At 35.4% G+C, this 24,001-nt stretch overlaps 1 protein-coding gene across 1 annotated transcript; it reads left to right on the forward strand.

Annotated features, from left to right (window-relative positions):
* The first annotated feature begins 446 nt into the window (after nt 1–446).
* On the forward strand, nt 447–22,465 carry suclg1 (succinate-CoA ligase GDP/ADP-forming subunit alph). The gene is made up of 9 exons (XM_051898274.1): nt 447–560; nt 2,415–2,515; nt 6,608–6,724; nt 7,009–7,221; nt 8,674–8,731; nt 11,378–11,461; nt 11,564–11,715; nt 17,768–17,956; nt 21,974–22,465. The coding sequence occupies exons 1-9, from the start codon at nt 527–529 to the stop codon at nt 21,998–22,000; spliced, it is 975 nt and encodes a 324-aa protein (XP_051754234.1). The 5' UTR covers nt 447–526; the 3' UTR covers nt 22,001–22,465.
* The last annotated feature ends 1,536 nt before the right edge of the window (nt 22,466–24,001 follow it).

The following is a 24,001-nucleotide window of genomic DNA, read 5'->3' on the forward strand; positions in this document are numbered from 1 at the left end:
ATTCATTCAGCTGATGTGAGATGTAAAGAATTGCATTTATTTTGTATATGGCCTAATATAAATTGTACAAACAATTTGTTTAATTTGTACAAAGTATTTCATTATTTGTAGTTATTTGTAGTCTCCGCCCCCCCCCCCCCCCCCCACACACACACACAAAATTAAAAGAAAAAAAAGTATTGTTTTCAGCTGTATATAAAATCAAAATATGGATACTGTGCAAAGAATCAAATTAATTTAATGCTATATATTATATTATATTATATTATATTATATTATATTATATTATATAGAACAACATTGCCCAGGATTCATTGCGCTTTTAAGCAAATAATGCCCGTTTTAATGGATACATTTTAAATACAGAGTTAAATTAATTTCGAAAGTCGCGTGTAATGCTATGGTGTGTTAGATGTTATTTACTCCATATGAAGGCAGTTATATCTCTTCAGGCATCTAGCAGGACTACTATGCACGCTGACGTTTAGGTCCATGTCGGTCCGGTGTCATTGGTGAATGACCGAAGATGTCTCATAGCAGGTTGTTTGCCCGGTTGCTCCGTAAGTAAAACTAATATGAGTGTTGTAACATTTTTAACAGATATCTGTCTTTGTTGTGATATTGTTTCAGTAGCTATTGTAAACGTGGGAGTCATTTATTTCTTTCATTTCTTTTGATTATACACAGACAGTCTGCTAATGCTAATGCTGTTGTGTTGGTGTTTTCAGCACCAAAACGTAACATAGAACAGTGGATTTATGAACGGGTGACCTTTACTGGTAAATGTGTTTCATTTCAACCTCATCACGAGGTCGTCTTTTTAAAATGTCTCTTATACGTTAGTGATAGTATCTGGAGAACTTTGAAGGTAGCAGACTGACAGCACTATCATTTAATTAAACTTAGTGCTTATTTATATGTTGTATGGGACAGAGTGTGTGTCTTTACTACTGTTATGATCAAAATGTTGCTCATATCCTCAACTAGAATGACAGTGTTAATTATAAATCTGCTGAACGCGTGTTGACAGGTATTAGTACATGTGGACGACTAGTGTGACCTGTAGATTAGTGTGACATGTAGGTGTGTGTGGTTGTTTGTACTTCACTGTCAGTGCGTAACACTATAAATCCTTAGCGTTTTCTATAATAATGTAGTAGAAAATCAAAATAGAGCGTTTACAGTGTCTGTGAAAGGGTGTTGCCACTTTTGAAACTTTTGGTTAACTCTTCCAGTCTTGTGCAATTTAAGTCTGTCAATAATGGAATTTTCACTTCAGCCGAACAGAAAGCAGTGTTGACTTACTTCCCTCTCAGTGTGAAACACTGCATACTCTGCTTTTTCAGAACCATAAACCATGAACTTAATTCAGTACAGTTCAATGTATGTGCAGTTATTTCCATTTGTAGGGATGCAAACAGAATAGCTTTGCTATTGCGTAGTTGTTTATGACGGGTTTTCAAACTGGTGTCTGCTAGGGGGTCTGTGAGAAGTCTAAAGAAAAACAGCATAATAAAATGTACAAATAAATAAGATAAAATAAAAACAACTAAGATTAAACTAGCCTAAATATATTGAATAAAATAAATAAAACATTGATTAAAATAAATAAATTGATTTTAAACATTAAATAATACATCTACAGTACAGCACAGTAATATTGTGTGTAGAAAAAAATGTAATAATGTAACGTAATAGACACTAAATAATTTCCAATAATATTTTATGCATATTTATTATATTAATTATAAAACAGTATAAATTTGGTCTTAATACATGAAAATATATAGCTGCCTTTTAGATTTTAGAATGGGGAGCCTCGCACCAGTATGATCATATTTGGGGGTCCTTGGCATCTAAAAGATTGAAAACCCTGATCCATGAGTGGTTTAAGCGAACTTTAACCTAGAGAAATGTGGATAGACCATTTAATCCTGTCAGCTGTGATCAATAGCCTATTTCTTGCAGTCCTATTCTGTTCTGTTATGTCATTCAAGAGTCAAAACTGTTTGCTGATCACTGATAAACATTGGAATTTTTGGTTCAGCTTGGTGCTTTGCAACTATTGTCCTCTGTTTCAACCCTGTCTTATTTCTAAACTATTTGAGGTCAAGGCAGCATGACCTTTGGACATCAGACCCTGTAGGGAACATATAGAGTAATGTGAAAGAGAAGCCAACAACTTCTTCTTAGGCCTAAACTATAGCTGCCAAGTTGACTGTGGGTCAACTGCAGGCAGGTGTGTTGAACACAGGAAATATTATGAAGAGAGGAATAAAATCCAATATTTATAGAAACAGCAACATTTGGTCATGCAGACTTCACTAAGAAAGTAAAAAAAAATCATACACTTTTAGATGTGTATTTATTGATCCTTGGTTCTTATTCCACTGCTGTTGTGTTTGTATTTGCAGTGCAGCAGGCTGGGGTGAGACACTGTTATACTGGCAACAGGAAGAACCTTTACATCAACAAGAACACTAAGGTCATCTGTCAAGGCTTCACAGGGAAACAGGTGTGTAGCCATTTCAGCCCAAATATTTGAAAAGGTCTGGATTCACCTCCTTTCCATTTAGTTACCGATTGAAGTGCTGTATCATCCCCTCACCATAACTGGCCATAGGGTCAAATTAATAATAATAATAATAATACAAAAATAATATATGCTGTTTTGATAAACTGAGGGACTCAAATCATTTTTATGGTAATTGACATCATGCCACTGATTCTGTTGTTAAAGCCAAAGTTTTATTTAATCCAAAATATTAAAAAGTGGATAAATCAGGTTTTGCAAACATTGAGCCAAAGATAAATCTGATGAGTAAAGCCTGCATGCTTATGAAACCCCAAAAGGACATTTATAATTTTGGTACATAATTTTAAGGATCTTTCTTCCTTGTTTGTAATTATCTGGGCCACATTTTGTATGCAAAGTGGTTTATGATGCACAAAAAACATAAGCAGGAGAAAGAAAAAAAAAAAAAAATATATATATATATATTTATTTATTTATTTATTTATTTATTTTTTTAAAGTAGTGCTGTCAAACGATTAATCGTGATTAATCTCATCCAAAATAAAAGTTTACATAATTTTTACTATGTTTACATAATATGTGTGTGTACTGTGTATATTTACTATATATATATATATATATATATATATATATAATACACACACATACATACATGTATTTATTTAAGAAATATTTACATGTATACATGTATATTTATAATTTATATTATATATAACTATTTTATTTATTAATATAATATATTTTTGTTAAATATATACATGCATGCATGTGTGTGTATTTATATATACACACATATATATGATTAATCACGATTAATTATTTGACAGCACTAAAAAAAGATTAAATGAATAAATAACAAATAAATTAATTTATGAATTCATATATTAAAGTGCCCCTATTATGCTTTTTTTGAAATATTACCTTTCATGTAGTGTGTAATAAAGCTGTTTGTGAATGTAAAAGGTCTGCAAAGTTTTTAAGATCAAAGTGCACAACACATAAGTGTGTTGTCTCCTAAAACAAGTCGTCAGCAATTCCTTTCACACTTCCTGTTACATACTTGCGTAACAATGTAACAAATATGCATAATACCAACCTATGGCTTTTCAGCACTGTGAATCCACTTTGCTGCACTTCAAAAGGATGAGGAATTGATACGGAAAAACCGACACCTCCGTTCTTGATCATATACAAGTGCCGAGGAAGCCTCCAGAGCTAAAATTCAGATATGGTAATAGGCGTTTAGTTTTTGACACGCACTGTAAGCGGTAGACTAATCACAACAGACTGGGCCGTCTGACCAATCAGAGCAGAGGAGGCTCACGGAAAGCAGGGGTTTAGAGTGACCGAATTTTCGAACAAAACATTTTCAGACTCTTTAATAAATGAGGTGATGTGCATTAAATGATGGTATTGTATATTATGAGAAAATGAAAGTGTTTTTTGACCTTGAATGCATATAAACCTGTTGTTGGAAAGAACATTAGGATCCTTTAAAATAGCATAATAGGGGCACTTTAAATGTATAAAATAAATAATAAAATAAATAATTTAAAAATATGACATGGCCGCTTTAAAGAATATTCTTATACGTGTGTTGGGTTGGGATTTAAATGTATTATCCTTTCATGCTTTATTTTATTAGATGAGGAGAGACAGACACAATTGTTCTTGACACCTGCCCTTAGGTCCTTTACACTAAAACTGCTGGCTACAGTATCCAATAACCTTGCTTTTCTTACCCCTGTGATTTATTTCCAATCTCTCATTGCATTTCTCTAACTCTCCTTCACCCTCTTTCAAATGACTCTTTACCATAATAAAGGGTTATTAGATGAAGTTTTAATGAACACTCATTATAATTAGAAGGGGATGAAGAATGACTAGAGTGTCATCGCGGCATATTAACTTTGCTGTTCGTCTACATAAGCAAACCATACCTCAAATTAATCGCTAGACTGTTAACGGAGGCAGCATGCGGGAAAAACGGCAAAGTTAGCTCAGCACTTCAGCATTAATGAAAGCATGAGAACAAATGATGGTAGAAAAGTTGGCAAAGGGATGCTCGGAGGGGAAATGGATCGAAAACGTGCCAGGTTTCCTCATTCTTTCTAATTATATTTATAACATTACAGTGGTAGATATTGACGTGGTTCTGGCGGCCCTTACCTTTGGACTTAACTGCGATGTTTCAAAGTAATTTGTAATAATTAACATGGACATAGTGGGAAGGAAGGTTAAAGTTCGTGACGCACCATTTCCATAGGCTGTTCAAATCCCTAATCATGGGGAAATAGTATTTTACTGATACATTTTTATTTTACAGCATTCATTGATTTTAACGTGCTTCACATAATGAAAGTGCATTTGTAAGTCTATGTTCTTGGTTGCATGCAGGGGAATTATATATGTCATGTTTCACATTAGTCTCTTTACATTTATTCAGTAATTTAATAACCAAACTAAATGTGAACTGATTTATGTACATACTGAAAATCTTGCAAAATTGTGCAAACCATGTAATTGTGTCTAAAATATGCTATGCATAACCATTACACAAAATCATTTATCTTTGTGTAATGGTTTGGGTTCTGTGTTCCAGCAGTGTGTCATATGTTAGTTATACAGATGTAGTTTAGAATATTATAGACTCAAAGGTTACCTGAGTCTACTTTCAAAGTGAGAGTCCTCTTTCTGTGCGTTTCATTAGTAAACTGTATTGTGGCTAGGCTTTTGTTGTGTATAGGGTCTTTATTATATTATATTACATTACATTACATTACATTATTAATGAATTACTTTTCATTTCATTCGTTTCATTTCTTTTGTTTCAAACTTGTAGATGTAATTCTAACACAAAGAAGTCACTCTTTGAATACTGTCTCCCTCTTAAAATTTAAACGCTACAACAAATCTATCTAGTTTAAAGTCAAGAAACACATTCACAACCTGTTTTACTTCTGTAATGTGACATAAATGAATCAGGATATTCAACAGGAAACTTAGGTTGGGATATTATCCATCTGGTATTGTTTAGATTGTGAAAAGTGGTCACTATACATATTACCATTTAAAAGTTTCTGGATTTTTATTTATTTATTTTTTTTTAATTAATTCTTTTATTCCACAAGGACATGTTAAAATTGATAAATAGTGACAGTAATTTTTAATGTTCTATTTCAAATAAATGCTTTTCTTTTGAACTTTCGTTTTCATTTAATTTAATTTCTTTTGTTTCATTTCATTTCATTTATTTTGTTTTGTTTTTTATTATTTATTTTTTATTTTATTGTTTTGTTTTTATTTTTTGATCTTGTTTTATTTTAATTTGTTGTATTTTATAGGTCCATTTACTCTTCATTTACTCAACAATTATTTTTATACTTTTTTTGTCAGTTTTTTTTTTTTTCAAAGCCATTTTCCTCCCACTCTCTGACACTTAAAATAAAACTTCTTTTCTTTTCTTTTTTTTGCTTCTGTCTACCACCTTTGCACTTTTGTCTGCTCATACTCTAGCAGCGGGTTTGCTTTTGGGTTCAGTACAGACATTAACATTCTTTATTAGCAGCTTTTTTGAAAAGTGTATATCACGTCGATTGTTGTGTGGTCACAAAACAATCAAAAATTGTGCTGCATTATTGGTTAAGTTCAAACTGAACAAAACGATCATGGAGCTTGTTAAATAAAGCCACTCCTACTGCTAAGATTCGCAGAACAACAGGAGATTCACATGAGCAGAAATGGCTCAAGGTTTAGTGAACTTTCACACGCTTTACTCATATCTTTAGTTCTTTTGGTGTTTAGGAATGATAGCATCTGCCTGTTCAGAATGAGCAGTTTGTAGATCAGTATCAACAAACAATCTTTTTGGACAGGGGATGAAGTTTGTGTTCTCATTCTCAAAGTTACAGTATGTTTTCATAGTACATCAAGATCTTTTACTTAAAAGGAAACCTTTTTTTTTGTGATGTGACCCTTTTAATGTTAATACAAGCTGACTATGCTGAACAGTAAGCCAAATTCTTCTCTTTCCTTCATTGAAAGCTCTCTCTTTTCTCTCTCTGTCTCTAGGGCACCTTTCACAGTCAGCAGTCTCTGGACTATGGCTCTCAGTTAGTAGGAGGAGTGTCCCCAGGCAAGGGGGGCAAAACACACCTGGGTCTGCCAGTCTTCAACTCTGTGAAGGAGGTAATTGCCTGTGTGACTGCTTACAGTCTCCTGTAAGCCACAGTTACTTTTTGGACAGCTGGTCTGATTCTCTGAGGGCACTAGGGGACATTTAAGGGGACTTATTTAGAGCAAGCGATGCCAACAGTAACAGAAGTGTTAAAGGCCAGAGGCTGGTTGTTTAATCTTTATCAGTTTAAACACTTTCAGATAAAGCCCAACTACAACTGAAATGCTAAAATTGGATGTTTGACCAATTGTATTTTTTTTTTAGTTCTGGGAATGATTCTTTATTTGGTTTTTAGGCTAAAGATGGTACAGGGGCTGAAGCCACCGTGATCTACGTGCCGCCCCCTTTCGCTGCAGCCGCCATCATCGAAGCAATTGACGCAGAGATACCACTAGCTGTCTGTATCACAGAGGGAATCCCTCAGCAGGATATGGTGCGGGTCAAACACAAGCTGCTCCGTCAGAACAAGACCCGCCTCGTTGGCCCCAACTGTCCCGGTGTCATCAATGTGAGAGCTGTTTTTTTTTTTTTTTTTTTTTTTGGTACCCGCACAGCTTAATTTTTGGAAACTTGACTCAACTTACAGAGGATTTGTATTATGAGTGCAAGTTTTGAGGAGAAGGCAAACTTGTAGATGTAATTCTAACACAAAGAAGTCAGTCTTTGAATACTGTCTCTCTCTTAAAATTAAAACACTGCAACAAATCTATCCAGTTAAAGTCAACATGAAACACATTCACAACCTGTTTTACTTCCGTAATGTGACATAAATGAATCAAAACAAACATCCCCTCCAGACATCACTTTTGGCCACTACTGTATGTTTGGTGTGGTAAGTGCCACAAAATAATAGTGCTAGAACCTTCTTACTGTGGACTGAGGAGCCCAAGTCATCTCTGGTGAACTGCTGCATTTTTTTTTTTTTTTAGTTGCCAAAAAATGTCATTATTACTTTTATCTCTGCAGTTAGAGCATTAATTTGAAGAGTGGGAGAAGTTATTAAATTTCTTCTTAGGTCAGTTACAAAAAGAATACCTTGATGATCAAGCTTGTGTGGTTTTATCAATATAACTCCAATACATTATCCCCTGGTTTCACAGACAAGGCTTAAGCTAGTCCTAGACTAAAATGCATGTTTGAGCTGTTTTAACTGAAAGCAACTTGCACTGACGTGTCTTAAAATATGTCACTGGCTTTGTTTTGTCTCAAGATGTACACCAATAATGTTTATTAGTAGAGCATGTTAAAAACTAAAAAAAAACTAAAGGCCTAATCCTGGCTTGATCTAAGCCCTGTCTGTGAAACCAGGCCTATGGTTTTTTTTTTTTTTTTTTTTTTTAGAAAATGTGTGTTTCCTCCTCTCTGCTGCCATCTTATTACTCCTAACTAGGTTACGATACCTCTCCAGCACTCTTAAATAATTTAGAAGCTGAGACCTAGTCTTAACACTTAACCTATCTTAACCTATGGCCCCGTTTCACAGACAGGGCTTAGCCTAAGCCAGGATTAAGCCTTTGTTCAATTAGGATATTTAAGTAACTTTTATAAACATACACTAGAAAAAAAACATTACTTGTGTGCATCTTGAGTCAAAACAATGGCACTGACATATTTTAAGATCTGTCAATACAAGTTACTTTCAGTTAAAACAGCTCAAACATGCATTTTAGTCTAGGACTAGCTTAAGCCTTGTCTGTGAAACTTGGGGTAAATGAATCACACTTATTCCTAAGTCTAGGAATAAGACTGAAATTACATCATTCTTAGAATTTTGACACACTTAAGACTAAAATTTTACTCTGAGCAGCTTTATATATGTGGCCTTTGGAATGTGTATTGAATTGGGTCAGTTTTTATTTCATGTTGACTTCAAAGCCTACTGCTTGTAATTTTTAATTGCCTACAGTAAAATTTATAATTTAAACTGAACTTTAATGTTTTGTTTTTTTTATACTTGCAGCCTAGCGAGTGCAAAATTGGGATCATGCCTGGACATATCCACAAGAAAGGAAGAGTTGGTAAGAGCTCCACTGGATGACACCTGACTTTATGATAAAGTAAACTCTGTCATCCTTCCAGAAGAGTTTGACACTGGAGCAGCTCACTTGCTGATTGAATAGAATCTTAAAATATCCTTGAAAGGCATAGCATTCCTCCTCTCTTCATGTTTATAAAAGAAGCATCAGACAGACAGAGCCAGAGGATCTCGATTTGAGATGGACTTTTTTTAATCTGTCAGATTTGTAAGAGTATAAGAGTGTCTCACCATGCCAGGGATGATGAGATGTCTCTGCTTGAACATGAACTCAGATGTAGACCGTAAAGCAGTATTCAGACTGCTAAAAAAGAGTGGTGCAGATAACTTCTCATCAGTGCTCTGTCAAGGAATTTTAAACTGCAGGGCTGTGCTGTCTCAAGTCACATAACTAGACAGATGCTACAGGTTTTTGAGGAGCTCTGAAGTGTTGAGCTTAGTGCCTGTTCCTGTAATAAGAGTTGTGACCTCGTCTGTCTGGAAATTGTTCAGCTGAAATTGGCCTTTTCCAGTACTGTTTTTCTATTAGGTTACATCTGACATTTGGAAAGTACTTTTTTTTTTTTTTTTTTTTAATATAAAAACGCTGCCTAGATGCCTCCTCGTTTCATTGGGGATTAGGAAAAGAACTGAGAGCAGCAAAAGTGCATTAAAATGTTGAATACTACAAGGAATTTACATTGCTCTCTAGAATATTGTGAAGACAGGAAACTACACTCTTAGAAAAACTCTTTATGCCAAAAAAATGTTCAATACAAGGAGAAATGTTTAAAGGATTGCATAATACTCTCATGTTTAATGTTTATTTATTTATTTTTTCTAGTGATAACGTATGTTTACAAGCTGTTTAATTCTTAAAATAAAATCATTCTTGCAGCACCTGAAAGAAACCTTTAAAGGGTGAGTTCACCCAAAAATGAAAATTACCCCATGATTTACTCACCCTCTAGCCATGCTAGGTGTATATTAGGGATGCACCGATACCGTATTGGTATCGGGCCGATACCAAGCTCATGTACTTGTACTCATACACGTAAAAATACCCCCGATACCAAAGACCGATAACTCACGTGACGTAACTGACAGAATTTTCCGTGCACAGAGACACCGGCGGCAGCAGCAGAAACAATGTCAGCCTCAAGGGAGTGGAAATACTTCAAATTAATAATGACAACCCACACATTGCGAACTGCATGCTTTCAATAACAATTCGTTATCGATTAGTGAAGGCGGGATAGGTGGAATCTCGCTGAATGACAGAGACCAGAAGCGCTCCCTCTTGCGCACGCTCTCTCTCTTTCTTGCGCACGATCCCAGTTCTCTCAGACAGCGCGCGATCAGTTCTCCTCGCGCCTGAATGGTCAAATGCACACGTAGTTGTCAAAATGTCCATAGTGTGGAGTATCTCACGTAAATATAGTCGGTTATGGCTTAAGTGGACGTAAACATTTGGGTGAAAACAAGATATGTGTCAGTAACCATGGATTCGGTCTTAAAGGGACCATAGCCTATATTTGTCATTAATGTTAATAAAACAACAAAATATGTTAAATAAATGTATACATGGTAAATAAACCTACTGTATCTGAAAAACAAGTTTATTTCCTTTGTATCTCTATAGTATTTGTTGTATTGTTTGTAATTCGTTTGTAAATTTCTTTTTATATAACAACAATTATTTATTTATATATATATATATATATATATATATATATATTGGTAATTATGCCCTTTGAAGGTTTATTGGACACTGTGAAATTTTTGTTCTTTAAGTTTGTGACAAGCACATAAATTATTACTTTTTTCATTAGAGTAATAATAAAGGCTGTCCTACATTCATTAGTCTCACTGTGTTGTGCTTGGAAAACTGCAACATCACCAAAAACAAAACAAAAAAAGAGAGAGAGAAATTAATAAATGTATAGGCATCGGTATCGGCGAGTACTAGAAAAAAGTATCGGTACTCGTACTCGGTCCTTAAAAAATGGTATCGGTGCATCCCTAGTGTATATAATTATCTTCTTTAAGACAAACACAATCGGATGTATATTTAAAAATATCCTGGCTCTTCCAAGCTTTATAATGGTAGTGAATGGGGGGCCACATTTTGAAGCCCAAAAACATGCATCCATCCATCACGAAAGTAGTCTATACGACTCCAGGGAGTTGATAAAGGCCTTATGAAGAGAAGCAATGGGTTTTTGTAAGAAGAATAACCATATTTATTAACTTTATTAACTATAATAACTAGCTTCCAGAAGATGGCTGTACACATCGATTTGCAGCGGAAGCGTAACCCCTGACTCGAAGCATGATGTAATGATGAACGAGGAAGTGCAAGAGCAAAACAAAATGAATTGGGAAAAGTAAAGACTCACACTTTGATGTACTAAATTTAGGGCTGTCAGTTAATTACATTATATACCTATTAATTAATCATATGTTTAAACCTTTGCCAATTAGGTACTTCAGTGTACAAATTTAAATTGTTAGTCCCAGTTTTTTTAATCAAATAGATAATTGCACTAAATATGTTCATTTAACAACACAAATTACATTATAAAAAAAATTGCAATTTATCTTTATCTTGCTCCTATTATTCTTTTTTTTTTTTTTTTTTCTTTCTCAGGCATTGTATCTAGATCGGGCACCCTTACGTATGAAGCTGTACATCAGACGACCCAAGTGGGTCTGGGCCAGTCGCTGTGCATTGGTATGGGAAACTAACCATCAGTCATCCATTATTATAAATCTGTCTAGACTACAGAAAGTGTTTAGTGCAGAGAAGTCTTGAATAAAGTGTCATTTCTCTCAGGTATCGGTGGAGACCCTTTTAATGGCACTAACTTCATTGACTGCCTGGAGGTGTTCTTGCAGGACCCAAAAACTGAGGGCATCATTCTGATTGGAGAAATTGGCGGAGATGCAGAAGAGAATGCAGCAGAGTACCTGAAACAGCACAACTCCGTAAGCGGCTTCTAATGTTCTCATGTGACTTCTAAACTGCAAAATGCTGTTCAATTTAAAGGTTCTATGTCTGAATGTGTCTTTATATTACCTCAATCTTTTAACAGTTACTTCCTTACCTTCATAACACAAGGCTATCTTTGTGCTATCTCCAACTTTTTCTACAACAGCAACTTCCTGTTTTTGGTTAACTTCCAGCAAATGTAATTTATTTTATTTTTATATTATTTTATTCAGTGTCTCATGAAAGTTTTGTGTGAGGAACAGAGCAAAATTGATTGGTTGTAATTCAATGAAAACCATCTCCTACACAGTAGTAAAGTTTAAATATGCACACATTAAAATTTAGCGTGTCATGATCTTTCATGAGACATAGGAGAACTGATGGCATCATTGACATCAGATGCCATATTTGAACATGCAAATGAGGTTTGCTATTTCTGTCTGTTCTTCACAGAAATCAGCTTTATCTTCAGAGCTCAAAAAATGCTCAATTCCACCTTCAGATCTCAGACCTATTATAAATACTTATTTGATAAAACTACATTTGTAAGAAATGGCAAACTGAATGGGATAAATGTATAACAAACAAACTTTATAAAATCAATCCTCTGGTTGGTGCAAAACATTGTGTTCAGTTTGAAAATCACTGGGATCATCTTATCTACACACGCTGTCGAATAGGGCACTCCAGGCTAACCCACATGTTTCTGTTAATGGGTGAAGATCCTCCTTTGTGCCAGAATCCATTATCATTGAAGCATATTTTGATGGATTGTGTTAGTTTGAAATCTGTTAGATCTCTTTATTTTTCTGTTGACTTTCACGAAAAGATATTTAATGAAGTGATGCCTGATTTAGTTCCAGAATTTTTATCTAAGATTAAATTTTAAAAATCTAATTAATTTTTTAATTATTTTTTTCTCTTTTATTAAAAAAAAAAATCTCGTTCTCGCCATGAATATAGCCGAGGTAGCTCGCATGGCGTTAAATCATAAACAAACAAACTTCACAGAAAGCTATTTTATTCATTCAGAAGACTTGGAATATAATGCACAAGTCATATCCATATTTTATGCTGGTTTTGTCATTTAATTTTTTGTGAACTGTGCCTTTAAGGTCTTCCACACACACCCCCACTCAAAGGTTAAGAATCACTGTTATTCATTCATGAATCGCTTTTAGACTCATGAGTCAGTGCTTATTTTTTCTTAGCCCTTGGGATGTACACAGTGTTTTTCATCTTCTGGATATCAGCAGCTTTCTCCAACAAACAGGAACCCTCACCACACATGGAGCTCCTCTTTCCTCGCTGGCAGGAGCTTCACGCCCCTGAGCTCACATTGTTTCTGTGAATGAGAAAACAGCCTCCAGCTGCTCTTTGATCTGTTTTGGCTGTGAAGGAAAATCTACAAGGTTTTCATTGTGATCTTTGGACCAGCCAGGCTGGATTTCACTCACAGTCAAAGACCTCCTCCACTCCTAACAGCGCCTCAGTTTGTGTCATTATTATGTCATATTTATTCCTCCAGTCTGAGAGTCAGAGAGAGAGCTGATGCATTAGCAAGTCTCTTGCATTGAAAGAATTTTTCTGTCTGTAATGTTTTAAAAAAAAAAAAAAAAAAAAAAATCCTCATGGATACTCATGGAATCGTTTCAGCCGTGCTGATTGTGCCAAATTACATACAGCAAACTGACGCACGAAAGTCCATTTTCTCAAGAGGAACTCAGACGGCCAGACGCGATTCAAATGGAACTCAAGTCTGAGAGTGTAGCAGCGGAGGGGCATGGTAACCCCAGGAAAATCAAGCAAGTCGCTCTGAATATGTTAACTGCATGAACAAGTGCCTCATTTTTGAGCAAGTGCTTAGATGTTCAAAGAACCTCTCCTCCATCCTGTGAATCAGACTGTGTTAAAGAGCTCGTTTTTATTGTTGCCACATTTCAATTGAACTGAAATGGTGAAATGTCAACCTGCAATTTTCAGCATTGTTGAGAAGTTTCACAGTTGCGGAAACCATTAAGCCTTTTTGTGTACTTGTAGAAAAGCGAGCATGTTGCTCTTTGAGCACACATTAGCACTGTGAAACTTTCTTCTTTTCTGGCCTGTCAGTTAAGTTAGTGGGAGAATTGAATTATTCTTCACCGACTAGTTGCTGATTGTATGAAATTGGTCCTTTCAGGTAAACTTTTCTCATTACCTCAACAAGGTAGTTTTTAAGTGAATGCTCCAAAGATGGCCTTGGCCATGAATAATGGAGATCAATACATGGTCATGCTACATTTCATGCAGTGGATTCAGCCTTGGGAGAAGCATTTGGCAGTTATGAAATTTTCTGTCTGCGCCGCTGTTAACAAGACCTGAATTGATCAGACTGTTAAACGCATGCCGGTCTCATTAAGAAGTGCGGACAGGGATGATACATCAGGTTCTGGGCGGTAATGGAAGCTGCGATCCATATAGAAGCTTGTAAACTATTAGCTCTAGAAAAAGTCGTGTCAGATTTATGTTGTTGTATGAATCCTTTTAGACTGGCCTAGGAAGAGCATCTGTTTTTCTTTTGGAATAATAGTAGTGACAAAGGGCTCATGGTCCAATCCGATAACTTCAAAGCACATTTAAACGCACTCACACTTCCTGTTGAATCCATATCTGGTACTTGCTTTTTATTAGCTGCAGTGGCATTGTGCAAATAATGGTGTGAGCACCCTGTTTTCTTCTTTTCTGTTAATTTATTAACTCCCTACGTGCATACACCAGTAAGTCCTTGTGTCAGAATTGCCAAGGCAAACTGCAAAATTGCTTTTCAGCCAAATTAGCATATTGATATGAATATTCCTCTCAAGTGCTTGTCAACTATATGCTTGTTTTTGCTTATTGCTAACATTTGTCACCTAGGGAACATTGCCCATTAAGATCCACTTGCAGTCCACAGTCACCGCGGCACTATTGGGAGCTGCTGAATGATGGAGAGGAAACTTTCCAACAGTTAACATGGAAACTTTAAAAATTGTGTTTTCTGCTAAAGTTCATTGCATATCTATCATCTATTTTTCTGTAAAAATACATTCAATTAGTACACTTCTAAAGGGTTAGCTCACCCAAAAATGACAATTCTGTCATTATTTGCTCACCCACATGTGGTTCCAAACATGTACACTGTTATGTTTTTCTGTGGAACACAGAAGGATTATTTAAGAATTTTCACAAAACAAGGAGTAATTAATGACAGCATTTGGGTACTTTTGGATGTACTGCTACTTTGTACTGCTAACCCATATTACTCATGTAACTACTAAACAAGTTCAAAATGGGGTTGACTGGAGAGTGTCTGAGAAAGTCATTGTCAAAGGAGCACAAAATGAAAGGACGGCGTTCCACTTCAGCATTCTCTCAAGGTTTTGTGCATGAGCAAAATATAATTACCTCAGTTCATTATCGTAATCTTCCCAGATTAGGCTTTAGTCTGCAGCCGGCTGCATGAACATGAACAGCTTGAGCAGAGCTTGAGCTTTGAACCGGCTCCTGTGGAGCGTTATAATGTTAGCGAGTAGGTGAAGATTATCAAGTATTAAGTTAGACTGTCTTTGACTGGCGGTCACATTCATTTCACCGTCTCTACCTGAAGTTTGCATTCCCATTTAAAGTTTCTAGTGAAATCAAAAATTGCCTTCTGAAGTTTAGGAACCTTCTCTCTTGTGAGATGCTAATGAGCACGTCTGAATTAGTGCTGGCTCCGTTTGAGCCCAAGGGAGTCTATAATACCGTAGAAAACGATCCATTAGCATTCCTATTGATCTCGATGGCAATGGCTCAGCTGGCACAGGAACCCCTAGAAGTATGCAACTGAAAAATATCTTTTGTAATGTATTTATAAGATAAAATAGTTTTATCAGAATATACAGCTTTTTTTTTTTTTTTTTTTTTTTTTTTGCTTTTTTTTTTTTTGATGGACTGGCACATGCTTACCAGCCAAGCCTTGACTTTTTGGTCGAGCCTCATCTGAGTTCATAGGTACACTAAGTATCTTTAGCCTTTTTAAGAAAAGCTGACAAAATTGCCATAAAAACATCCAAACCATTTTATTCTAGACACTCTCATCCACCTGTTGCGATTATAACAACCCACATCCCACTCTGGAATTATGTCATTCATGAGGACAGAATATGGTGGGAATGAGGAAAAAACAGCCTGAGCATGATGGCCCATCAGTAATGGTAGTTAATTGGCAGGGACATGACAAATTACCTTCCATGAAAGTGAGATTGTATTAAATGACAGACTCTAGTCACTGTCTGCCCATCTGCTTACTCCCACACAAGCTATTAGATGCCTTGATCTGCCTCCATTTTAATGCCAATTTTGAGCACAGTATGCGCCGTCTAAAAGCCCCTGCACTTATCTTTACCTCTTATTTACAAGTCTATAAAAATAGAGACTTACCTCCTGTAATTGTGTCTCAAAACATTATTCATGTAGGCCTTACTTAGCTTCACAATGACCATGGTTATTTTTATGGAGACCCACAATGCAGTGGTCAAATTAAAACACACTTTTGCTGTATATTGTGCTACCCAAGATTTGAACTAATTTTATATACATGCACACAAACACTACCGTTCAGAAGTATGGAGTCAGTAATATTTTTTTTTTTTAATGTTTTAGTAAAGACGTCTCACCAAGGCTGCATTTATTTCAATAATTTCAAGAATAATTTCTTATTATCATTGTTGAAAACTAAGGCGCTCCTTTAGGGGACCTCCCACCTCATATTGTTTCATCACAAAAGTTTTGTGAGCAAACGCAACGTTTCTTGGGGCAAAGCAAAAGTTTTGCGAGTGAACAAAACATTTCTCAGGGAAATGCAAAAGTTTTGCGAGCAAGCAGTTTTTTGGGGGGAACGCAAAAGTTTTACGAGCAAACGGGGGTTCCAAAACCATTGGAATATAATTTTTCCTCCCATCTCATTCCCATATCATGTGACGGTATCAAATTTTCATGTTGCGGTAATTGCTGAAGCTTTTATCATGGTATATGGTATTATCACGATATTGAAATAAGTTGCAAAAAAAGTGTTGTCATAGTATAACAGGTTTAAGAACTCTTTCTTATAACAAAAAGAACTCTATAATTTTTGTGTATTGTGTTATTGTATTTAAATGTTAAAAGTAAAATGTTTCAAACAGATTAAAGTGCAAAAGAATTATGAAGAACAACAGGTAACACTTTACAATAAGGTCTCATTATTTAATGTTAGGCTATTTATTTTCAAACCTTAAACATTTTTTTTTTTTTTTTTTTTTTTTAATTAAAATGAAAATAGCCTATTAAGTCTTTAAGTATTAAGTATTTGGTGCTGTGATGAACAACATTGCAAATACAAAAAACTGAATGGCTCTTTGAAGCATTTTAAATACTGTAGTAGCAGCTGGGTTTCAGGGGTAACCGCTGCATTCTGCTGTTCCATCAGCGCCCTCTGCTGTCAGAGAGTGAATGTGCACTTTCATTCAGCGCGTCTCCTTCAGTCGTTCCACCGTGTGCTTCTTGTGCACTTTGGGCTTTTTTACATATGAGTGTGTGTCCCTTTGACGTGACATACAGCGGTGTTGTGCATTTTATATGGTTGATGGGGAAAGTATTCTTAAAATGTATTATAAAAATGTGAATAATTCATAATAAATAATTATTCACGGTATTTTGAAGTGCCCACGATAACAATATCGTGCATATTCATTATCGTGATATCGTATATCGTTCATTACCGAATATCGGCACATGTCTACCATCACCTTTACCACCATGTCTCTTTAGGGGCTCTGAAAAAAAAAAAAAGTTAAGCAAAGTTAAGCAGCTTAATATTTTTGTGGAAACCCTTTTTAATAAAATTTGATGAATATAAAGCTCAAAAGCATTTATTTGAAATAGAAATATTTTTTAACAGTGTAAAAGTCTTTCTATCACTGTCACTTAATGAATCCTTGCTGAACATAAGTGTTAATTTCTTAAAAAAAAAAACACAAAAACACTTAACTTAATGTTTTTACTCTTCAGGGAGCCAATGCTAAGCCGGTGGTGTCGTTCATTGCTGGCTTGACAGCCCCTCCTGGAAGGAGAATGGGGCATGCAGGAGCCATCATTGCCGGAGGCAAGGGGGGTGCCAAAGAGAAGATCGACGCCCTTCAGTCGGCTGGAGTCGTCGTCAGCATGTCTCCGGCTCAGCTGGGGAGCACCATGTTCAAGGTGAGACTGTTTTCTCTCAGTGTGAGCTGAAACTCAGAGGCAGAGTCACCACAGAGCTGCACTCCTCGCGTCTTACCTCACTGTCTAAATGCACAGCACTAGTTACTGCAAACTCAAACATGCTGAGAGCAAGCCATTAAAGACATTTTTTTTAAGTAAAAAAAAAAAAAAAAAACTATTTGTTTTTATATTCCTTCTTTTAGTTTAAAGCATCACAGTGAGGTCAGCTGCTGAGAACTGTTTTTAAAGTAGATTTATCGGTTTGTGCGGCTCTAGCCGAACCGGCTCTGGGAAATTCACTATTCTGTGGGCCAAACCGGTGACTAATATAAAGAGGCCCCTTAGACAATCACAGCAGTTTTTACCGTAAGATATTCAATAGAAAGCTACACCGCAAGAGAGAAAATGAACAAAGCTCCATTTATATTGGTGAGTTAGCAGCTCTGCCTCTTTATCTCAATTTATCACAGCCAGCACTTTTAACAAGATGTATAAAAAGTGAAAGCGTGTATTACACTCATTCATCATTTTAGCCTTTCATTATCAGCACTAGCAAACGCTCCTTCCTCTGCATCAATACCATTTTCTTTCCTCTTCCACCACACCCCTGGATTCTAATTTGTAATCATTGGAAGTAATGATGAAAAACACTCTGGCTGGTTGTTAATTTTGCAGCCCATTGTGTTCATACATCTGTGTTTATCTCATTGGCTGATTTAATAATGATGGCACATAAGCATGCCTCAAAGTCGATTGTGTGTTTCCTCGCTTTTTCTCCATGTTAACACACGTATGTTGGCAACTCACTTACAATGTACCAGCCCCAATCCCAACCGGAATATTAACCCTTTATTAATATTAATATTAATATTAATCCCATAGTGTCTCCCATTATTCCTTGTGTTTATGCCTGGATGATATAGCCAAGAAATATCTGTCAGCTTTTTGACTCTATTCATTATCTGTTTGTATGCATCATTTTGATCAAACCAAATTTAAAATGATTTTAAGTGAACATATACAACATATTGGTGACTTTTGATATGTTTACTTTTAAGTGAACAAAAAGAACAATTAGATGTACACTACTGCTCAAAAGTTTGGGGTCAGTGAGATTTTTGTAATACTTTTATTTAGAAAGGATGCATTAAATAAATCAAAAGTGACAGTAAAGACATTTATAATGTTGCAAAAGATTTCTGTTTCAAATAAATGCTGTTCTTTTGAACCTTCTATTCAAAGAATCCTGAAAAAAAAAAAAAAAAAAAATTCTGGTTTTCAGAAAAATATTAGGCTGCACAAACATTTTCAACTTTGATAATAATAAATGTTTCTTGAGCACCAAATCAGCATATTAGTATGATTTCTAAAGGATCATGTGACACTGAAGACTGGAGCAATGATACTGAAAATTTGTAATATTTCACAATGTTGCTCTTTTGAAAATGATACCATTACTTCGAAAACATGAAAAAATCCTACAGATCCCAAACTTTTCAACTTTTTAAAATAGCAATACAGAGTAGTTTACAGCAATGTAAGTGGCGCTTCTGTAAAGATTTTTGAGTGATGATACAAACAAACTTTTGAATCAGTGTTTGAAATCTTAAGATAAATGGACAATTTGAACTGATTCATGGAATTTTTTTTTTTTTTTTTTTTTTTTTTTTTTAAATCGATTAATCAAAAAAGAATTTTTAAACTTTTTTTTTTTTTTTTTGCCAAGTATCTGTCTTAACGCTTTACAGTTTTAGGGAACTTAATGACTAAAAATGGGCATTTAAATCAATATTCACTATGATTAATTTTATTTCACATGTATGCATTTCAAAATCTTTGTAAATGTATCACCTAACCCTACTAGTGTGTACAGCTGCATACAACACAGGAAGATACTAATAATGCTCTCATTCGTTTACCCTCTCTCTCTTTACTAATGATGTAATCACAGCAAATACTTAATTTCTTGTGTTACTGGAGGCCAATATTATTTCAGGAGGCAAGTTGGCTTGACCACTAGATGGCAGTAGAGCTTCAAGTATTTTTACAGAAGAACCCGAGCATCTTCGTTTCTAAAACATGACATTTGCATAAGGGAATTCTCTCTGAAATGCACCATTCCGTCACCCTTAGCTGTGGAAAATGCATTTTCAAAAGCACAATGCATCACCCTGTAGCTGTATGCTTTTGTAAATTAACTATGTAAATAGCTATTCCTGACTGGAACAATCTACATTTGTCTTTGTATCATACAATGCATTTATCACAGCTTTATGTGTTTACCCACAGATTCTGTAAAGGTTTTTTTTCACTGTGTGATTAACCTTTATACGGCCTCAAATCCTGAGATTCACAGAGCAATCTCCTGTTTAATGCAGGCAGCTTTCCAGGTGTTAGAACTTCCAAATATGAAAATATATGCTAGATTCCTAAAGAAAGACTATTAGAGATGCCAAGCTAAAACAAACAATGACCAAATACAGCGTGAATACAGTATAACCATTGGAAAAAAATGACACACACACACACACACACACACACACAATAAATAGAAATTAAAGAAACTCAGGAATTAAAGATTTTGTGCAAAAGAAAAGGTCAAAACAGAGTGGGGTTTTCTCCTAAAATGTGAAAAATAATATGACACAAATACAGTAAAAATCACATTTCAAAAGAATGGTTTCTAGAATGAAAATAATTTTGGTAGAAGGAAAAACAGCTATGTATCAGTGTGTCATAGCCTGAGCGGCACTCAGCGATTATTATAATATTTTGTATTTAAAGTTATAGTTCGCCCAAAAATAAAAATTACATTATTTACTGTATAAGTTGTTATAATTACACTGTCCAGCCAAAAAAAAAAAAAGTCCGTTTGGATTTAAGTTATTGCTGTGATTATTATGTTTCTAGCATGTTATATGTTTGGGAAGAGTTAGGCTCAAATTGTGAAAGAATGGTTGGGAGGGAGCATGAAGAATCATTTTCACACATGAATTGGAAATAACATTTATTTCCATCAAGAGGTGCATCAATTTTTGTTCAAAATCTTTGACAATGCAAGAGTCAAGCACTCTGTAAAGTCTGCTCCAGCACATCCCAAAGACTTTCAATGAATTTAAGGTCTGGACTCAGAGGTGCAAAGTGAATTTTATATATATATATATATATAAAGTAAGTTGCAAAGTAAGTTCAAATTCAAATGTAATACCTACTCAGTACGCGATTTCAGATGCACCCTGGCTGTATGACGCTTTAATTTGAAGGGAATATCGCAACGGAGATCGCTAAACTCAAACATACATGTTTGTCTGTGTTTCGATGTAAAGAGAGCACGTGCACATGGTTGGCAGATTGCAAAGATTAAGTAAAACACTGGGCAGAAATGTATACTTTTAAGAGAAAAGCTCCCAAGTAAGAACCAGCTAGAGGAGGTTTGTTAGCAATGCAGAATGACACAAATATATATATATAATATATATATATATATATATATATATAAGCATTTTCAGTATAAATAGTGGTCCAATAGAAAATCTCTAGAAAAGAGCAATGTGAACATTCTCTTTTTGTGTTCATTGAAGAACTACCTTTTTAAATTTTTCATTTTACTTTCCTTTTTGTTTTAATAATAATAATTATAAACTTTAAGTTTCTCAAAGTGCTTTACATAGTAGAAACTGTACATAAAACATTACAATAAACTAAAAGGCAACCTAAAAAAAAAAAAAAAAATTTAAATTTAAAAAATTTAGATTTAAAATTGTCAAGTGATTGCCTCATGAATCTTGCTTTTCTCTTTTCATCTTTATCTTTTATGTTTCCCTCAATTTCCTTATTTAATTCACCTTATTTTATGTACTATTTCAGTTCTTTAAACAGTATAATAGTAAATGTTAACAATCACTGCAAGAAACTTTGACTCACACAAACCAACTGCAACTGAGGCAGACCCTGCTCCTGTAGCCCATGCTGATCATGTTTGTTTGACCCCTGTTTGCTCTTCCCTGTTCTCTGCAGGAGTTTGAGAAGAGGAAGATGTTGTAACATGTTAGAGGGAGTGTGAGAAACAGACGGCCCTCCCTGCCTTAGGACCTTCATCCCTGCTGGAGCCCAGCACCTTCCTCCAGGCTCAACCGTGCGCACACTTTGTGTTTTCAGCTGATTCTGTGAATACATGTTCCATATTTTCACCAGAGGAAATAAACATTTCAAAATCTATCATAGCCTTTGTCTTAGAAGTGTAAAGCACAGGAACACATCCACCTTTTAATCCAGCCACACTCGGAGCAATGTTAGCCATGTGTTGCTTTATGTGATAATATCTTCTTTCTTTCTGGAACAGAAAATATATCTCTTATACTTTACCTTGTACTAGTTAATTTATTTTTGCATTTGCATCATTGTCTTTGCTTCATTTACCAACAGCAGCTCAATGCACGTCTCCGGCGATCATGTACTTGAACAATGCATGTTATCCTTTTGGCAGTCTTGATAAATCTATCGCCCCTCTGTGAGAGCTAATGTGTGATTTTTGAACTGAATCGCTCTATGGCAGAATGCTGTTTTCCCTTTGCGCTAGAGCTCATTTGCACAATTGAAAGCCTTCGAGTTTCTTTTTGCAATTCAGGCTCAGCTTGACCTTCTGGTTCCCTGAGTCTTTGAGTGCATTAAGTGTCATTGTTCTTTGGCATTGAAAGCAAAGATATTTTCTCCTATATTTTCAGCATCTGCTTCATGTGGCAGGTGCAATTATAGACATGAAGATAGCCACGACAGATTTAGAAAGCTGTACCGACGGCGTCAGGCAATGTTGGTCATCCTTAGTTGTCATAAAGTATTGTTCAGAAGTCGACGCCAGATGGATTATTTAGTCTTTTCATATGACAACTTTCACTTTAGCGTGACAAATTTAGAGAACTAAATGGACCAAATTATTGAAATCTAGTTTGCATTGAAAAGAGCAAAACTACATGTCACCTGTCCCAGGCTTTTAGCAAGGATTTTCATTTGCAGACACAGGTTTATTAATTCTGACATGCCTCACTGGAAGGTAAAATGTGTGTGGGAGGACTTTCTCCTTTCGCCCTGTAATTGCATCTCTCTTGCCTAATGACATGCATTCACATTTTACTCCGATAAAGAATAAAAATGCAAATTTGTTCTCTTGCCAGGTGCATTTCAGAAGTGCTCAGAGTTGATGAATATTCTTAGTTTGAATCACACATTTATCAGCCTCAATTATGTGAGGTTGCACAGGTTGCCTGTATAGGAAAAATGTGCGAGTTTGCTCGGATTTCAATAACACCAATTTGTGTGGAATGAGTGGGAGGAGGTCAGCATGGAAATGTCACCAAATGCACATTGTACATTGACTGTATCGTTACGGCCCTCCAGCTGAACTGTAGGAAGAAAAGGAGGGGGAAAAACACAGATGAGCTCCTGAACTGACACACATCACATCTCTGTATCTGCCTTTGTGGCGAACAGGAATTGGGACGCATACTTTGAGAAAATGATCACAGATTCGCTGACTGTGTGATATCTGAAGCTACAGTGGCGCAAAATTTGTGGATGCGTACCAACTTTTATTCTTAGATGTAAGACTTGAGCTTATTAGTGCTCACCAGGATAGTCGGGTCGCACCAGTTGTTCGTGAGTTTTTTAAATTGGGACAGAAAACTTCACACTATAGTGCTTAGTAACTAGTTTAGTTTGTACCTAACTCTGTACTTAATATACAGTAGTCAACATTTGAAGTGGATCAAAACCTTTCATCAATCTTGTCCTAAAACCTTCTTCTTAGGACAACTTTGATGAACTTTTTTGATCCACTTCAAATGTTGACTACTATAGTTGCACTATTTGTTCAAGTAAGTCATAAGCTCACCTTTTAAATAATGCGCAGTCGAGTAATATTTATTTTTGTAGATCCAATAAGCAGCCTTCAAATCTGTTGAAGAGCTGAGTGTTTCAGTTTGATGGTTGATGTTTCTAACTTCTTTTGCTTTTTGAAACGCAACTGAGAGAATGAAAAATCATACAGAT

The sequence above is a fragment of the Ctenopharyngodon idella genome, chromosome 1 (genome assembly GCF_019924925.1).
Source record: "Ctenopharyngodon idella isolate HZGC_01 chromosome 1, HZGC01, whole genome shotgun sequence".
NCBI classification, from domain to species: domain Eukaryota; kingdom Metazoa; phylum Chordata; class Actinopteri; order Cypriniformes; family Xenocyprididae; genus Ctenopharyngodon; species Ctenopharyngodon idella.

Excerpts from the sequence above, each read along its gene's own strand:
- suclg1 (XM_051898274.1), top strand. The coding sequence starts at position 527 with ATGTCTCATAGCAGGTTGTTTGCCCGGTTGCTCC. Across the intron at positions 561-2,414 it reads GTTGTTTGCCCGGTTGCTCC|TGCAGCAGGCTGGGGTGAGA; the intron begins GTAAGTAAAACT and ends TTGTATTTGCAG. Across the intron at positions 17,957-21,973 it reads TGGGGAGCACCATGTTCAAG|GAGTTTGAGAAGAGGAAGAT; the intron begins GTGAGACTGTTT and ends TGTTCTCTGCAG.